Genomic DNA, 20,403 nt, shown 5'->3' on the forward strand with positions numbered 1-20,403 from the left:
GGCACAGAAATACTCAGGACAACTTCTGGCTCCAGACAAATATACCATCCTGAAGCTCATGTTACTGCAGTATGGTGGCCCTTCCCTCTCTATTCCCCCCACAAAGTGACCAAGAATAGGAATTCACTGCCTAAGTTCTGGTTTGGGATGGTTAGCTTCAGTTTTCATCAGTGCTGAAAATTTATTGTGAATTTTGTGAAGGTTGCAACTTTCTATCTATTTTCATAATCTATCTCCTACATTAAGACTGTTTATAAAGTTAATTACCAAGACTTACCATCACAAAGAAACGATAAGATCACAAACCAAATTCAAACTGCCCAGTATCTGGTTCCTACATGGACCCCAATACGAGTTTCACTGAGAAATACAGAAGCTTAGAGTAGGTATCACATAGAACAAGAGTGTATCTTTTTCCTATACCACAAAATCATGAACATGGCTCAGGTGAACAGCTGGCAAGGGAAGGAATCCTTTAATACCACAGGGTAGACCTCTAAAATGATTCAAGTCAGATCAGCCTTCCTTTCATCGTTGCTCAGTGGCATTCTTGCCTAAGTTTACCTATACCAACTGCAAAACATTATCTACCAGTTTGATACAGAAATCTGGTGAAAATTCATGCAGTTTGTTTGTGCCCATGTGAATTTTGACAGAAAATAATGCAATTCACCTAGTACAGCATGTTGAAATAGTGGGCAGTTTTGAATGGCAGAGGTTTATTTCCACTCAGATTACTGTTAGCGTATCCTCTGTCTAACAGCAAGGGTTCCACAAAATCTTTCCAGATTTCTGTGTTACAAATATAGCTCTCTGACTTGAAATGTTACAGATGTCCACTGTGCAAGAGGGAGTCAGAGAGATCAAACACTGTGAAGGCTGTAGTTGTGCTCTGCTCTGCTCCTACAGCTCCTCCGATACCAGTAGAACGCAGCTTCAGAACAGCTTAATTCAGTGTGTTTTCTAAATTGAGTTTCCTCCCTGGTTCATCCTAAAGTCATATTCTTGAGAAACAGTTCTCCCAAGCAAGAAATTGGAAGTGACAGGATTACTCTAGTAACTACTCATAAAACTAAAGACTTGTGCCTCTGCTCCACAGTGAGAGCATGAACACGTACATGTGGTGCAAACTGTTTTGGTGGAAGGGAGATCTGTTACTCTGTCTTCTGATCAAGTTCTTGATCTAATGTGAGTGCAGCATACAGTGGGAGCTGCGTGTCAATGAAGCTATTGTGCTGACTGGGATTAACTTTAAAAAGTACAGGTGTTTTTAATAGCCATTGAGGATTACAATGGAAAATCATGTACATGTATATATAAAGGTTTGAAATTATGTTTTCCAGATATTTCCAGGAAATAGGATAACTTCAGTATTTCTGGACTATATACAGATTTTTAAATTACTTTGAATTGTAAAGATTTTTATGCTCAGACACGCATGAGTTACTTTAAAGATATAAAAAAATCTAATAGCCCTCACAATACTTATAGGACAAAAGGCTATTTTTGTTATTATTTACTTAAAAAAAAAAAAAACTTAAACTTCATTAACAGTTTTCCATGGCCTATTGCTTTCAGTGCACACTCATCTACAAAACCGATGCTGAATATTCTACATCTAAATCTCAAATAGCTTATTGTTGCCACTAAGCAAATTTATTCTGATTGCTTTCACAAAGCAACATAAAATCTGTTCCTTACCCTTTTCTGAAAATGTGCGTATACTCCAACCAAACTGCAACTATTTCCTTATAAATTCATAAAAATACATTCTGTACCTGGTCAATCATAAGAACCCCAAGACTGCACCATCCCTGAACGAGAAGATAAAATCCACAGGTTTGACTTGGAGGAACACATTCAGGTAGCGCAACCCAGAGATGGAGAGATACATTTATTTAAGCTTCAAGTGCACTGAGAAGAGACCATATTCCCTGAAAAGAAGCATCTGCTTTGAATTTCTTAAATGTTTGTCTTACACAAATATTCCAGGACACATCTATAAACCCTGTGCTGACAGCATGTGGGCGACAGTTGCCTAAGGAGGGTTATTTGCAATTCCAGTCATTAGAAATTGCAGGCGTGACATTTTGCTGTTCCACGATTGTGCAGTCACGCTCAGGATGCTTAAATACCCTGCAGAAATATCCACACATGAATACTGATCTCAGTTAAATGCACCTGGTTTCTTTTGGTTTGTGCAAAAAGGCTATTAATTTAGCAGTCAGAAATTACCATCCTGCACCAAAGTCTCATTGTCAGCTAGAAACAGCTGAACATCTCCTGCCTGTACCTTCTGCTTTCAGTCTTACCAACTCCAGTGCAGTTTCTTCATCCCTCAGTTTGCAGACAGGTATTTTGCACAGACATTATAAAACATCCACAGTGACAAACTGCTACCACACTTGACCATGAAACAACAGCCAGTGGGCCCACATATGGGAGCTTATGAACTGGACCACTAAGCTGGAGCATGGGCTCCAACCACAGCTTACCTCATGGCCACATTTTCCGTGATTCAAGTGATGCGTAAGTGTGTCTGTTCACACCCAAAGCAGGTGGCTGTGAGCAAGGTGCCATTCAGCATGGGGCAAAGCTGTGCATGGGAAGTCACAGCTGCCTCCACCTCCCCTCTAGAGGAACAGGAACCAACCACACTGGGCTGCTCCCTACCTAGGGGATCTGCACCCCCACCTCTTCTTGCTCACCTGTGCCCAACTGCTGGCTTCACTGGAAGGAGTTGTGCCCTTCACATGCTGCAAGGTGCAGGAGGTCCACCTGTACAGTACAGTACTTACCAAAACACAACCTTGGGGTCACAATCCCACCGCTTTATTTAAGATATTCTGTACTGCGGCTCTTAATCATGCATTTAGTTAATAAAGCCAAAGAAATATTGAGAACTTAGAAAAAAATTTATACTTTTGCACTCATTCCATTTTGAAAATCTTCCACAGCAATGACGCAGACTCAGTTTTACTTCATGCAAAATAATTTGCTAGAACATGATACTACTGAACCAACATCTTTATATCAGCTTAACGGTAATAGCTTCAAAAATAAAACTCAAAAGTGAAATTGCTCTGCATTATTTGGCACCTGTGGTGAATTAAAAAGCTTCAACTTTAAAAACATTTGTTGTGTTCATGTAGGAAATGCCACAGAAAACCTTCCATATTAACCAGCAGTGAGCCCAGATGGACATCTCCTGCACAGGCTGCACATCTCTCTCATTCAAATTTGGCTATTCTTCTGTGTACATGCCTGCCTGCATGCTGGATTCAGCCCTCTGAAACCACATCATTCTTATGGCTCTGTTCTGGAGTGAATCCAACCCTGATCCACAGAGCTACTTTCCCTGTTCAGTTTTAAATCATTAAAATAGAGAGCATTATTCTGGCTGATCCTCTTTGAACAATTCTTAGAAGAATTGCTGGTAATATTTTGCCTTCAACTCAAATACCTATTTTTCATGCCTGTTTGCCCACCTATATAAATAAATTACGCTTTCTAGTTTTACATTATTGTAAAATTACTAATTCATCAATAATACATGCCCTAAGAACAGCCTTAACGCTGAAATCCCACTTGGCCCTGCAGTTTCTCCCAGTGATCAAAAAATCAAACGACTCAAGAATGTATAAGAACAGGGTGAGCCCACACTATGAATACCATCATAAACGCTCCTAGGACTTGTGGCGTCTGAGCACTTTTGGAGTCAACAGCAATTTGGAACCTTTTATGAAAGTTTAATTGCTTTCTGAGCTTTTATAAATAGAAAGGAGGAAGAGAGAATAAGGAGATGTGTGCTAGAATGATTTGAAAAAAGCAATAAATCCAGTTTATAAAGTAGAAATTGTCAAATGTAAAAGGAAAAAAATTAGGATTCACTGGCACTAGAAATATTGGCACTACAGAAGTGATTTAAGAAAATATAAAGCTGGGCAATCTTTTAGTGAAAACTCACTCCCAGTTCTATAGAAAGAAGAGCATTAAGTTAAAAGATAATAGCTCTGAGATTTAACGAACAGCCTTTACAGCCTTGCTGAGGTCTGGACAATAGCAAATACAAAGAGCAATGGGGAACAGGTTGGACAAATACAAATGTGCAGTGCAGAGCAGGGGAAGCCCTGGCTTGATCATTAGCTATAGTATGTTAATGACTAAAAGAAATGGATACCAAAACTGATTAGTCTGACAACAACAACAAAAATATTACCAGGACATTCATCAGTACAAAGCCAGTAACATTTGAATTTAAAATTTGGTTTCTTAGAATTTGATCAAGAAGCCCAGATCTCCAAAATACGTTTTTATCATAATGAATCACTGTAATAAATGGTGTTTTAGACCATACATCCACATAAAATGAAAACATTTACCCAGAAGTTCCTAGATGCAGTAAGCTGTAAGACATACTCAACCTTTAATATTTCTTGCAGCTTACTGCCACTGCCTGAGGGATGCCAGAGATATATTCAGTGAAGGCAAGAGGCAGTGAACAAGCTGTCCTCCTGCTTGCAGGGATAGAGCAGTGCCAACACCATGGCATTCTCACGGCAAAGGGGAGACAGTGGTATAGGTGCACCAAGATACTAACACTGAAAACAGGTTTTCATCTTACTAAAGTTTCTATGGGTCTGAAAGAAACCATCTTTTGCTCTCTCGTTAACCTTTGCTGGCAAATATAATCAGTAAGATCTACAACCACAGCTGCAAAATAGGATGAGATTGATCTAACATACTTTCAAGAAAGGACAAAGAAAACCTACCTTTGAAAGGCAAGTCTATAAAGACATGCTTCCAGAGTCTCTTTCTGGCTTGTTCTGATACACTGCTGGATTTAGGCTTTAAACACTCCTTAGTTTTCATTCAGAGTCTTGCATAAGTAAAGCACCAGACCCTGATTAATTAAATGAGTTCAGCATTAAGAGTACCAGTAGTCTCTTAGTGGAACAGATTTAGGATAGACTTTCACGCTTCATCTTGAAAACCAGGTAATGATTAATCTTGGCAGATCCAGAGGACAAAGAAATGACTGCTTTTACAATAGTAGATTGCTTGAACTAGCACAAAAATAACAGCTTCGGGATACAACAAAGCCCACCTGAGGTTAACAAGAAGTCATGCTTTTCTCAGCTCAAATTCTAGCACACACTAAAACCTTAGAACATGACCAAATCCATTTATGGAAAGCCTGATAAGATAAATGCTGCTAATCTAAAAATCAATAAAAATAAATGAGAGCTGTGCCAGAAAGAACTAGTTTACCTTGAACATACAACCAAAAGAAAATTTCTACAATAAGAAACTGAACCAGCCGCATCAGGCCTGTATCATTACACAGCTCTTTTTGTGAGTTCATCAGCACTTCAAAGGCAGATAAAATGCCAGGTGAAAATGGGAAACACTTCGGTGGTCAGTGGAATGAGATCCAGCATCATCAGTATTAAATTGCTTGCGTCTCTATCCTGATTTCAAAACCCTTTCCATAATATTATCAGTTGGGCTTGTCAGCACATTGTCTTTTTTGACAAAGACTCAAGTTTTGCATGAATGTTTACTGTATCATCACCCACAATTTCCTGAGGATTGTTACAATATGCAGAGGTTTCCGTCTCCACTTGGAGCACACTAAGTTCAGAGTCAGCACAGAACTCTGAATTCTAGCATTACTCCCATGCTGAGAAGCACCTTGCCAAGCAAGCAGAAACTGGAAGTGCTTTAGAAGAGATGACTGTCTCCTTGCTCTACCTTGATCTTGCGGTTGTCGAGTGCTGTAATGGGCTGCTCAGAGAATTGGTGGAATTCCGATTCCAGGAGGTATATAAGAGATATGTGGGCTTGGCAATAAGGAATACAGCTTAGTGATGGGACTTGAAATGTCAGTTTGATAGCTGAATTTGATAATCTTGAAGGTATTTTCCAACCTAGATGATTCTACAACTCAAAATAGTACAGACATTCCCAGTGGGACTGAGCTTGCAGAAAGGGATTTCAACACAAAGTTCTGATATTGGAGAAAGGGTCTAGTTCCTGCACCCCTGCTTTGGAAAGGGTTGCCATTTACTACATCAGGTTCTGCCTTCCAACCAGGCCTTGAATACTTCCAGGGATGGGCATTCGCAATATTGAAGGCAATAATTTTCATTCAAAACTGTAGGGTATTCAGACATAGAAGGAGCAAAACTTCAAAGAGAAAAGCTAACGTACTGAAGCCAAGACAAGGTCCAGCAGGCAAGGAGGGCACAGCTCCCTGCTGAAATCAGCGGGCTTAGCATACAAAGGACACTAAAGCATTCTGCAAGTGAGGTCCAACTACTGCACATCTTTGCCCAGAGCCAGTAATCATTTTAAATATGACTTCTAGCCTAGCAAGTAGAATGCATTAACGCTAAATGACACAGGGAAATTTAAGCTGAAAAAACAGCACAGAGAAATTGGAGCTGTCCTAGCATGGTTTCTACTTCAAAGTTTATCTTTAGTCAGCACAGTCAATGCCATTCAGGTGCTATGTTTGCTGACAGCACTGTACAGGAAAAAAAGGAACAATTACATCCTGAAATTTTGCTTATTATTTCACTCACTGGAAAAGCTGAACTCCAGTTAGCAGTTTGGAGGTAAAAGAAATCACTGATATTTTATTAGTCATCTACATGGTAGCGGCACCTACACAGCATTAAAAATTTACCAGCATTGGACAGAACATGCCAGCAATTCTCAGCAATAAACTGATATATGCTCCTGAAGAACAGCTCTTTCAAGGTCTAGATAAGCAGAGAGATAAGCGTAAGCTTTGAATCCTACAGATACACAAAAAGTAAAGCAGAAACTTAGGTAGAGCAGGAATGGGATACAATTCTGGAAAGGAAGGGAAAGCAGGTCATGTAAAGCTCTTTCAAAGCAAACATCCAACTGAATTGGGTATGTAATTACTGATGTACTTCTTATTGTGGAGAGTTACACTTATCTGCCTTTTGTAAGCACTGCCCAAAGAACAGGGAGAAAAAGATTGCGAAAGAAATGTAATAAGTACAAAATGATACTGAAATGAGCTTTGCAAAGAATTCTCACTCTGTAGGCCATTTGCTGTCACCTGAGCCCCATTTCTTTTTCCCTACCACATCTGCAACCAAAGCATAAGGATCAGGAGATATCAATCCCATGAGTTCGATTCATATGAATTCCACAAGATGCAGACACCCATGCAGTTTCATGCTTGCAGCATCACAGCTGTACCTTTCAAGACTAAAACCCAGACCTCCTGCAAACTATCCAAACTGTTAAGACAGCTTTTGGCCAGATAATTCACATAGCTCAAAAACAGCCCTCAGGCCCAGAAAGCAAACCAACTTTATCCACACTGGAGCTCCAGAGACCATTTTCCACCACATTTTAAATATTTTTCCCACTTGTAATTTCTTACCTGAAGAGTTTTGACTTTTCCTAAAACGTTCTCCTGTGACATTGCTTGGACGGCCTGTTCACTCTCTGTTCTCCCATCAGGTATAAAAATACTGTCATGGGAAAAAGCTCGACTGCCCATAGAATAGTGGGAAGACCTGGAAAACAGTTAAAAAGTACAGCAATTAACTTATGAGAGCATCTCTTCATATCATAACTGTGTTGCTGCATAGATTTTTCCTCCCGTCTGTCCTCTATATGAAAGCTTTGACCATTCTCAGAAGAGAGGTATCCAAATCTCTCTTACCAAAAGGCTGATGATTCCTTCTCATACAGCTTCCCTCCTTGGTAGGATGTAAAGTAGAATAGTTTTTAACAAAAATACTGAAAGGTTAAATCCATTTTCCTTAGAAGCCTCAGATCTAAACACTACTTTTGGGATACAGAGTAGATGATGATGATGCATATGTTACTTTAAATAAGGTAATACCTAAAAAGACTGCTTTCATGCTTAGCCAGAAGTTATTCAGAAAGAAAGACAGGAGGTCCAAAGTAAAGGTAGGACTAACACAGACAGAGGTAAAACACCATACTAGTCTGTTTTTAAAGAAAGACCTTGTCACACTCATTACTTAACCATTTCTATCACCTTGAGTATAATCACACTGACAATAAAATGTTATTAAACTGATATGAAGGATATAAGACCATCCCACATGTGTTTTATTAGCAACAAACAGAGAGATGCCCATATGTTACTGTTAAACTTGACACAGTTGCAAAGGTAGGGAGTGCATTAGGGACAACCTTCTTACATGCCTGCTGTAAACCAACGGGAAAGAGATTAAACCAAAAGGTTCTTCAGGAGAACTGAGAATTAAAAAAAAATGTTTGTGAGAGTTCTTAGGTTATTAAATTGAAAGGTTTGTTTTCAACTCCACTGAACCCATTTACAGCTTCAGCAAACTTACAAACTTTGGGGAAAAAAAACGAAACCACCAAACAGCTTTTTTACACCAATCTAACCAACATAACCTTCTAGATGTAGTACAGAACAATATAAACAATAGCAAAAGCAAGGAAGGCAGACCCTTCTGGAGAGAGATAAGTAAAAAGACAAACAAAAAAAATTAAACCCTCATATACTTAAGAAAAACCATATGCTCTCTTTTTCTCCCTTTAAACATGTGCTGGTTTAATAGCACGCAACATAGTCCTATTCATGTATTATAGGATGTATTCAACTTGTTGATTTGCGTTTTGTCCCCTAGGATATGGCCATCATTTTTTTAAATAATAATCATAATATTTTCTCACAAGTAGAAATGCTATAAAAGGTTAAAATAACAGTGATTATATTATGTAGGATGCTCTGAAAGTAATGCCTGCTATTTATTTCCAGAGAAAATACAATTAATACAAAGAAAATAATAACACTACTTGATAGAGTAAATTCTCAGCTACAAAATGCCATTTTACAACACAATAATCACCAAGGCTATCTATTTTTACCAGCCACAAACAAGATCCTGCACACCTTACTCATAAAAATCAGCACCAGCGAAGATGACCCACTGTCACTACCACCACTGCTGAAACACACCACCCACCTCCTCACTGTACTCACATCCACTGCCTCGTCTCCATAAATGTTTGGCAAGTACCAATGAATGTTATTGGGTGCCACTGTTTTCCACGTGGAGGAATTCAGTGACATACCTTTACTTCACATGCACTTCTATGTCAGACACCATTTTGTCAGACTGCCCTTCTGCTGCCATCTGTCACACAGCAACAGAATGTAACTGAATATAGGTAGGAAGGGTCAACCTCTACTGTCATATCACCAACATCCACCTCACAGATCAAGATAATAAAATAGGAGGCATTACTTGCAGAGTAGTCTTTGCATAAGGTATTCGTGACATTTATTACAGGTTTATTACAGTTTATTACAAGATTTTGTACAGGTTGCCTGAAAATAATAGGAAAATGGCCTCCTACAACTTCTCTGTTTTTTATATGTAGAATATATCTGTGTTCATTAAATATATCATCCAAGCTTTTGGAACATGCACAGAGCTCACTGTATCAGTCCACTTTGCGTTCAAGCACAGAAAAACTGGAAAACTATTTTTTTTAATCCAAAATTGCTATTTGAACAACATGCTTCATTTGAAACAAATTAGCGTGCAATCAAGCAAAGAGTTGTTTGATATTCCATAGCATTTTTAGCCATCAAAGAGGGGGAGTATTCAACTGATGCTATATACTATTCTAGATTTTTTTTTAATAGAAGCCTCAACTTGATTGCCTTTGGCTGCTAAGGGTAATATGCCTTCTTTTAGAAACCTTCTATTAGAGAAACCATAAAAGTATATTTTTAAACTCTCTTCCAAACGGGGTTCTGTACTGAATCATCATGACTCAGCCTGTACACAGAGCTGTGGAGGAACTGCATGGCTTTGGAAGACATGACAGAAAGCTACATTCCTTGGACATCCAAGCACCAGACCACGAACTGTAGTTTCAGAAATGTCCCCTAAATGGAAACAAAAATCAGAGCAGGTCTGGCTTGCAAGATGAGGGTTGTGACATGAAGCTCAATGAAAGCTGTTTTTTTTTTTTTTTTTAATTTAATCATTCAGGTGAGTTTGAACTAAAAGCTCCAGCATTACATTCAACAAAGGTAATACAAAAGTCTATGTACTCACAGACCTTTGCCTGTGACCAAAATTGAGGGGAACATGCAAAATTTGATGAATCAGCCCATGCTAACCACTCTTTCACTTGAATATTGATTGGTTGAATATGTGAAATGGCAGCAAGAGCAGAAGGCAAGGACAGTGACTTCTGAATTTACAGTTCAAATTTTACCTTTGAGCCAAGACATCTGCTGAAGATGTACAATTACACTATGCTCCAAAGAGGATCCTCTCTCACAGATTCTTCTAGCAATACCATGGTTCAGACACAGCTTTGTCTCACAGTTATTGTGCCCATGGCACTGATGTTCCCTTTACACAGAATTTTTGTTGCTGTACAAGTAACATCAAATGTCACATGTTTACCCCCATCCTTTGGTTCACCACAACTAATTAGTAGACAATGGCTGCAATATTCAGGCACCAGAAGAGTCCAATGATTTGTTTGCCAATGGTGCTTGACCTTATTAATGCATCTGTTAATATCTAAGCGGGGAAAAGCCAGACTGCAACTTTTGAACCAAAGAGGGTTCACTAGCAGTTCAAATCCCAAAGCTTCAGCTGTCCAGGAGCAGGAACTGCCAACTACAGGAAGTTCCCAGTAATGTGAACCCCCAAAATGGAAAAGAAGAAAGACTGTTAAGGTCAGTGCCAGTGGACTGTGTGGCTCACAACTGTGGGCACAGCACTTCCTTGTTCTGCTGAGGAAACCCTTCCTGGTCAGATCTCACCTTGTGTGAGCTCATCTAAAAAAAATCTCCCATTGGTGATGCACAATACACTGAGATTTGGCTACATGCAAATCTGTGTTTATGACTAGCGTGATCAGACTTAGTAAAACATCACTGAAAGCCTCCTTTGGGACATCAGATCACGTGAAAGAGCTTGGGAAATTTGTGACCTGCAATGATAGGAACATTAAGACGAAAAGTCTCAATACCCTATCTCTGACAAGCAGCCACACTGGCTGGTTAGGACCATGCTGTGCATCTACAGCATCTCTCTCCCATATACCCACTGCTTTAATTTTAGGCTCCGCCTTGTTACAAGATGAAGAAGAACAAAAGCAACATTGCTTGTTTTTGTTTTATAGAGCTGAGGACAAACCTGCATTTTGAAAACTTCGGTTTTTTAACTTCCTACCAAAACAAACATAATAAAAATGGTCAGAACATGAAACATTTGCATGAAACCCTGCAGTGAATTAACCCGGGACCTCTCTCTCCTGTATCCCCTCAAAACATGCTTCAGATACTCTGGACATTTCAGCACAGCATGACTGAGAAATTCTGAAAGCCCCATGTCCAATACCCACTAAAAATGGTTTAATTTTTCTTCTTAAACATCTTTCTAGGCTAAAGTACACCACAAAAAAGCATATTCAGACTTTGTAGTAACTTTGTTTCTTTTACAGGTGAGTTTAAAAAGCATTTAAGGCGATCTCCAGACTATTTGAATTTTACTTATTTTACTCATTTGGATTCTTTCAAGTCTCTCCAGCTGTTAGTCTGACAGATTATATCACAAAGGTTCTTTTTCTACCCCTTTTTTCATTCTCCTTGTGTTCTACTTTTAGAAAGACTGCATTTATTTCAAGTCATAATACAGTAGGAATAATTGATTCTCCTTTATTTCTACTACCATTCTTACAGCTGAAGATTTTCTCAGAAACCTTTACACAGTAGAATCCTCCCAGTTCACATCTACAGACTGTCTCAGAAAACCCTCTCCTCAATTAAAGTGCATATGGGCACCAGGAACGGCTTTGGATAGATTTCAAGGTGTATCACAGAAATGGGTTACAGATGTAGCCACGGTTGAAGTTGTGGCTCAGGTCTAGGAAAACATCAGCATCAACTCCTAAGTATTTCTGCAGGTAATATGACAATGACACTTCACAGGCTGTGCTGAAAATAACTGAATCATAATGTGACTCACTTCTAGAAACTTGACTGAATTAAATAATTATGGATGTGCTACTCCAAACGCACAGCACTTAGAGCAAACCCTTAAAGATGTTATCTCTGAAGATGTGTTGTTACCCAAATATTCTGGTCCAGTTTCACTTTCAGTACACAAATTTTCAAAAAAAATTTTTTTTTTTTTTTTTTTTTACAGTTGGAGCAAAGGTAAATTTAAATTCCATGAATTCTCAGAGCTTTCTTCGCCCTACTTTCATCTCAGTATAGATCCCCGAATACAAGAATAATTTTTTTTTCTCATAAAAAAAACTAAGAACAAGAGCAAACAGGAATATTGTTCTTTGGATCCGCATCAGTCATCCATGATTATGCACTGTGTCTGTATAGCATGGGATCTTTTATCAGCTCTAGCTACTCCATATTATAAGTGGGTGAAGTATTACCCTTTCTTCCCTTATCCTCCTTCCCACATGTTCCTGTCACTTCTTTTATGCCTGCTTAATGGTTCACATGAAACAACTGAGGGAACTTATTTAGGTAAATAACTAACTTGGAAAAAATAAAACCTACGTCTTCCTGGTCTGGCTGAGAGGAGACTGGCATGAGCACCCATGCCAGCTGCAGGAGAGGGCTTGAAAACACATCCAGAGAGCTGCAGGAAAGAGTCTGACAACTGCAGTCTGGACTTTGATCCAGTTATACTACTGTGGGACTGCACCTGTAAGTAAACCGTGGTAGATACAGAGGTGACACTACACAGAATACAAGGCTAAGTTTACCTAATTTCCTCCTGAGCTACTTTTCCTCTCAAAGACAAACATGATGTCCTCAAAAAGAGAAAGTTTTGCCAGCAGGTTAACACTCAGCTCTCAGCTCTTGCATAATCCTGCAACGATGAATTACTGTCGTACAGAAATCTCACACCACCAATTGCCTCTTCAGAGTCTCATAACTGTTCCTCCCACTCTGATATTAAAGAGTTAGAAATAGAAAATGGAAAATAAAGGAAAAGAAGGCGTTGTTCTGTTCTTTCATGTTCAGACTCAAAAAAACAACCACATGAAAAACAGTCTCATGACTTCCACTGCTCTAAATTTATAATAGAAACCAATTCTATAAAACCAACCAGGAACAGCCAAATTTTTAAGATTCAGCCATTTTTAATGCTGAAAAACTCACTAAGCATGCAATGCAAGAACAAACGTGTTTTAGCCATGCATTGACCCTTTCCATAATCCCTTCAAAAACATCTGAGAGTCACCCGCCAGAAGAGTGCTGCAGGGAAATGACAGGTACAGAGATAGCTTGCCTTTACTTAATTTGTTTAAAAAAAGAAATCTGATTCCAACTCTCTTCCTCTCCCATGAATGTCCTCAGGGCAGCTAGAGATGAAAAACAAAAACTGTGTTATCTATTCATTCCAAAGATACATTAATACTTTAATAGATTACAGTGGACTGTAATTCTGAGATGCATTTGTAGCTATTTTATCTGTTTACACAATGCTGGAATGTGAGTTTTAATTCTAAATACAGACCCCAGTCAACACATTGGCTTCCTAGCTTGCCTTGTGTTCTCACTGTGGACCTGATCCTAACCCTGACCTACAGACTGATCTTGCTCAGCCTAGGACTGCCTTATCATCCAGATATTGTCTTATCTGTGCACGTGATTGGACTTGGATCTATCCCTACTATCCTTGTTTTTCTACCCTATCCTTGTACTGTGAGACTGGACTTTGGGCAGCAAGGCTCCTGCCCTGTTGTGGGATTGCCTCAGTGTCAAATCTACTGTTGCTGCTCCCTGGTGGGAAGATAACGACACAGTACGAGATAATTCTTGACATATGAGTTTTATATAATTATTCACCAAATCCTCCAACTGTCAGTTCACAGTGCAAAAAAAAGGCAGCACTCTGGTTTCCAGTGATTCGGCAAGTAACATAAACTTGAGGATTGCGGTCAACTCACTCACCAGCTATCACAGAAATATCACAGAGTAGAGAAAAGAGCAGAACTCTAAATGGTCTGGATATTACGCTTCACCTGGGAATCCACTACACGTGTTGTTGAGCTCTGAGTAACTGAGAAAGTGTAATGAAGAGATCTCAAAATCATATACAAATGATGGTGTACATAATTAACCAGCTTTATATCTGATGGCTAAAAAAAAAAACAATAAAGATATTGCATGCAAATTACTAATACGTGATAAAATTGCAATAGGAGGTAGAAAGTCCTAGCTCTCATACTTGAGAACAAAGCTTCCAAAGTACAAAGAAAGACTTAATGCAGTTAGTAACAGAGGAGGAGAAAAACAAGAGCTGAGGTGCCAAGAAAAATGCTAAGCATGATGTTAGACTTATGTCTTATGTTCAGTAAAGACACCTGCAACTGTTTCAGAAAGGCTTTCTGCAATCTTCCTACCACTCAGTACAGATAAGAAATAGCCACTCATAAAGCAGTTGTGGATCCTATTCTTGTGCTGCTCAGCTGCAACATAAATTAGAGAAAAGGAGGAACAACCCTAGTTTCACCACCACATGTAATGAATCCTCTACAAGAATACATGAAAGTGGACTGGTGAGAGCAAAGCTGCTCTTTACCACAATCTTCTCTGTTCTGGAACATCCCTTCATTCCCTTGATATGCCTCATAACCCAGAAATAAGAAACTTGTTCAACACAGGTCTGTGTCTGCTAACACAAGTGAGGAAAATTCAAGCATGCTTGAATTCTAAAAGTCTTAAAAGGGCTACGCATGACTTTGCTTAAGACTGAAGGTTAATTCAACCAGCGTGCTGCTAACATGAAGGCTCCAGGAAAAGATGCACACCAAGCACTACTGATCTAAGGCATTCCAATGAAGGCAGGCATTCACAAGGGGAAAAAAAACATTAAATAAAAGTTTTCTAATTCTTCCTATTTTGACAAAGCAGATTTCCAAAAATTGTAACTTTTAGGTGGTTGGTTTTCCTCCTCCCCACTCTCAAATTTAGAAACTCAACAGCTGAGCTGTTGGTGAATCACTTTCATGAGATCAAATGCTCTAATAGTCATGCAGAAAAGAAATATATATATAAACACAAACATTAAAAGTTTATGTATTAGGCTTCCAAGTTTGAGCTGAAAGTAGAAACAAAACTTTATTTTAAAAAGACTTGAAAATATAATGAGCTGCTTCTAGAAATTTTAGGAAAGAATGCATGCCAACAGGTACTTTGATATGTCTGCTTTATAACAGCCTATCTAAATGAGATACTGAAAACAGACTTTCTGTATTCTTGGGATCAAGCCTTACATAAAATCTATGGGGTGGCATGGAGCAGAAATATAAATCCTCACATCCTGCTCACTGTCATCTGCACCAAATCTGGTATGTACAGGTAGTACAGGTCAACACTAAGGAAAGAAGACCTTAACGCTTGTCCTACTCTTTTCACTATCACTCTCAAAGTAACATGAGAGATGCTGTTCACATGAACTGTATCACCCATGCAATTGGCAAGGAAACGTGAGCAGCAAGGAGAACATGCCATCACAGTAGGGGCTGAGTTTGCTCAGAAGGCAATGTGAAGTCCAGAAAGAGACTGAGCAGTTTCTCCTATCATTATCTTTTGCCTTGTTTAACCAAACACCACACATTCTTTTAAGGTACATGTCAAGAAATTACCATAGAATAACAAGAGTCACCTGAGAAATTACAAAAGTATAGCTGCATTCATTTTTCAGGTCAGTCTCTATGACAGTGGGACTGAATGCCATTGATCAGCAGTTAGTTAACAAAGGCCATATTTGATATAGATGAGCTGGTCGTCATTCATATGAAATGCAAAATGAAAATGAAATATTCAGAAGCTAAAATGAAGATAAAAGAGATGAATAATGAGCAAATTGTATCACTCCCTAGACCTAACATAATATGCTGTTACTGGAGGAGGAAAAGACCACAGTTACCTGCAGAAATTTCCAAGCTGAATGCACTGCTTACAAAATCATTGTTTTCTGAAGTACGTGCTCATCTGGGAACAATCACAGAAAGGGTGGATGAGCACACAACCTCTGCTACCTCTAACTTCTCTGAAAACAAGTACAAGAATACAGGTCCCCTTCTGTACCTGCTAGAAAAAAAAAAACAATTTTCTTTGGAAAACATGTTCTTTCAAAGCTGTGACACTCCTACCTATGTATGCATCATAAACTCAATATAAGCTACCCTCATAGGAACAAAGTTCACAAAGACTAAAAATAGACACAATACTGAAAAGTACAACTAGGGCATGTGGGGTTTTTTTCCTTTTTTTTTTTTTTTTTTTTTTTGTACTGAAGATGAAAGTTAAAAAGGGACTGAAATTGTGGCTTCCATTGCAATTGCTTGTGGCCATCATTTCCTCCTCACTTACAGTGAAAGGAACTCTTTGCTTAGTCCTCCCATCAGTAAGTAACTCAAAAGGTCTCTTCCTTATCCTTTACATCCCTGCAGTTCACCATTTGTTGCCACTTTCCATAGGCTTCTTTCTCAAATTTCAGACCATTAGACCATTGTTATTTATGCTTCCTGCCCTTTCCCTGCTTGAAAATCTGTGCTTGTACACTTTTTGCTCATTCAGACATGAAATTCAAAAGTAATGCAAAATTAAAATGTAAAGGTCAAATAGCTCTTAAGTAAATTATAATCTTTATCATACTATTTTCTCTCCAAAAAATATTTTGAAAAAGGCCAGCAGTGCCAAAGTAGGAGACTTCTTTTTCTCTCAGAAGCCTACTGCTAACACACCTTGCAGCTTTGTGCATGTGTGGTCTGACTTGTTTGCTGCTGTGTCTGCATTCACCGCCCCAGGGTGGCTCTCCTGGGAACTTCCAGTCACAACAAATAAAACTGATACAGCTTGAGAAGGTGCTGTGCAACCTGCCCCAACTCTAGTCCATAAACTGTTTACTCCTTATTTTGCCAATCTATACAGTCTAATTATGAGAACTGTGCAAAATACTCATCCTATGCCTTAAATGCACATGAAATATGCCTTCAAGTGCAGACATTGGGTAAATATTACAAAGATTTTCCTTCAATTCTGCAAGTATCTAGTTTACATCTCTAGAATTGAGGTCTCCTGGCAAGATGTCAGTGCTCAAAGGAAGATAACGTTGATGTTTTAGTGGTATGACTGTCATAATTGCAAGGGAATGCTTCTGGCTTCCACAATAATAAAAATTAAACAGTGCATTTATACAGTCTCACAAATTATCTGACCAAGTGCACAGGGATACAGCTTGAAAAGCAAATAGCTTAGAACTAATGTGTTCGGAGAAATCACACCGCTTATGCATGCAGTCTGCATAAGCAGAAAAGAATCTGAATTCATTAGGTGAGAAGTACCTGCTGCACAGTCTGGCATAGCTCAATGAGGGCAAAGAGCTGGGTGTTTCAGGGCCAATCTTAACAGCAGCTCATGCTGACAAAGTTACAGCAAATACTAAGCAAAGTTGTTTACAAGATCATAAATCCTCACAACTTCATAGGCAGCATTCCATAGCATGGAGAAAGAATTACAATCGTTAGATAATTTCCTCTTAATGAAGATGATTTTATGAAGGTGATCTGAGAACAGTTTTATGAGGATTATGGAGAACTGGATGGGGATTTACAAATAAAAAGATCCCATTTCATAGACAGCACACTCAATAGATCGATGTTTCCTGAGAGACTTTTCCCTGGAAAACCGATGTTATCATACTTGTGTCTTAAAGACTTGTCAGGTTTAATGCCATGTCCTTTGAAATATTGCATTCAGAGAGTCCAAGTAAAGGAACTTTTACTTTTTTTTTCAAAATTGGAATTTGTACTAAACTTTTAAACTATGGCATCTTTTCACATTCTTAGAGCTTGAAGCAAATGGATTTATAAACTACTCCAGAATTTAGCTATATAACTATACTACTAGTTACTTGTATTTGCTTTGGTTGATTTCTATATGAATAATGAAAAGTACAAAAACGTGCTTAGTAGCATAGGCTTATAAATAGTTTTGTGTGTTAGATTACTTAAATAGCTCATCTCTACGTTTAACTCAAACATTTGAAATTATACTGATTATTAGAACTGGTTGCAAGATCGTATCCAGAGAGTAGAGGTCAATGGCTCAATATCTGGATAGAGATCAGTGACACATGACAGTGACAAGTGTCCCTCAGGGTCGGTACTGGGACTAATCTTCTTTAGTATCTTCATCGATAACATTGACAGTGGTATCAAACGCACGCTCAGCAAGTTTGCAGATGACACAAGCTGTGCAGCAAAGTGGACATGTCTGACAGATGTGATGCCAAACATAGAGACCTAGGCTCAAGCAGTGGACCCAGGAGAATCTTATGAGGTTTAACAAAGCCAAGCGCAAGGCCAAAGCCAAGCATGAGTTGTGGCAACCTCCACTACCAATACAAGCTGGGGGATGTTAGGATAGAGCACAGTCCTGCCAAAAAGGAGTTTTAGTATACCACCAGGAGCACTGGTGGATAGCAAGCTGGACAAGAGTCAGCAATGTGCCCTCACAGCTCAGAAAGCCAGTCATATCAGCTACATCAAAAGAAGTGTGGTCAGCAGGTCAAAGGAGGTGATCCCACCCCTCTGCACTGATGAGACCTCACCTGGAGAACTGCATCCAGATGTGGTGTCCTCTGTATAGGAGAGATGCAGATCTGTTGGAACGCACCCAGAGCAGGGGCACAAAAATGATCAAAGGGATGAAACACTTGCCTACAAAGGCAGGCTGAGAGAACTGGGGCTGTTCAGCCTAGAAAAGAGAATTCTCTGGAGAGACCTGATATGCATCTTTCAGTATCTAGCAGGGAACTATAAGGAAGAAGGGGATAGACTCTTTCAGCAGGGTTCTAGTGTGATAGGACAAAGGGAAATAGTTTCAAACAGAAAAGGTGAGATTTAGACTGGATATTAAAAAAAGTTTTTTATAATAAGGGTAATGAAGCACTGGAACAGGTTGCCCAGAGATGTGGTAGATGTTTTATCCCTGGAGACATTCAAGGTCAGGTCGGACAGGGCTCTGAGTAACCTGATCTAGCTGTAAATGTCCTTGTTTATTGCAGGGGAATTGGACAAGATGACCTTTAAGAGTTCCTTCCAATTCAAACAATTCTATGACTCCATGATCACTAGCACTGTAAACTTCTTACAATCACCTGGCATCCTGCATACAGTAATGCAATGCCACAACAGTCAGCCAAATCTCCCATCTACAATGCAGCTACCTTCAGATTTGATTTACTGAAAAGTTTCAACAGGCCAAAGAGGCATAGAAGATTGCATTGCAGAAACCAACAGGAAAAACAAGAATTTTTTTTTTTAGATAGTTAGATAAATGGGATATATACCTAAATATCACGTTTTCACAACTGTGATTCTGCACCAATGAAAATAATGTGCATGCCATATTTCTGATACACATTTATTTCCTGACAAGGGCAATTTGGTGCAGCTTCTTGATGCTCTCAGATCTTTAGCTACTTTCAGATGCTCGCACTCCCCACTGCAGCTTCTCTTTTTCCAAAGAAACAGGTTTTGACCAGGAATGAACAACTGAAAATCTCAGTTAGAAAGTGAAACATGAACCCACTTAGTTTGTGCACCTTGTTTTGTTGTTGCTACTGCTATTGTTTTGTTGCTGTTGTTGTTGGTTTCTTTTCGTGTTTGCCTGTTGTTTTGTTCTTCATGCCACTTTTCTATCTAGTTAGAGACTGATGACTTATTAATTCCATGCAGTTTCTGTGGAGAACTTTATTAATGCTCTCCCTCCCACTATTCCTGCTGCAAATTCTCAAGCTCTCTTTCTATTCCCTCTTGCCACTGGAATAGGATCTGATTACCAGGTATATCTCTCTGCACACTTCCTTCTTCTACTCTATATTCAGATAGGAGCAGAATAAAAGCAATATGTTTAATTACAATGCAAAAACCATAGAGGGATGGATTCAAAGAGGATACTTCTAATTTGAACCAGAGATACCACCTTCCAGAAAAAAGAATGCAATAAAATTTCTATAGCTGCCAGCTCAAAGTTCCCTTTCCCCAATTTTAAAAGCAAGGGGTGCCAATAATGTTACTACTCAGACACTCTAAATCATGAAGCTGGATTCAAAATCACTTCTGCTTAGCCCTGGGATTTCTTGTTTGTATACCTGCACAGCAAGTACTGCGTGCAAGAAGTGAGATCTCAGTTTCTGCAGCAGCAGCACGTGTCAAGTTCAAAGAGATGCACCTGCTTCCTAACAACCAGCACACAACCATCTGCCATTAAGCACTGCCCAAAAGCAGAAGCAAGAAGCTTTGTGTTTGCATAGGCTGCTCCAACGACCCACACAC

The 20,403-nt window shown here is 39.0% G+C and overlaps 1 protein-coding gene across 6 annotated transcripts in view; it reads right to left on the minus strand.

Annotated features, from left to right (window-relative positions):
* Positions 1–20,403, minus strand: part of CRACD (capping protein inhibiting regulator of actin dynamics) — a 108,737-nt gene that overhangs the window by 16,163 nt on the left and 72,171 nt on the right. For all 6 annotated transcript variants that reach the window (XM_085223090.1, XM_085223093.1, XM_085223092.1 and 3 more), the window contains one exon: positions 7,427–7,562. In XM_085223090.1, the coding sequence (XP_085079216.1) occupies positions 7,427–7,562 (136 nt within the window). The remainder of the gene's footprint in view (positions 1–7,426; positions 7,563–20,403) is intronic.

This window comes from Meleagris gallopavo, chromosome 4 (assembly GCF_905368555.1).
Source record: "Meleagris gallopavo chromosome 4, MGAL_WU_HG_1.1, whole genome shotgun sequence".
NCBI lineage: Eukaryota > Metazoa > Chordata > Aves > Galliformes > Phasianidae > Meleagris > Meleagris gallopavo.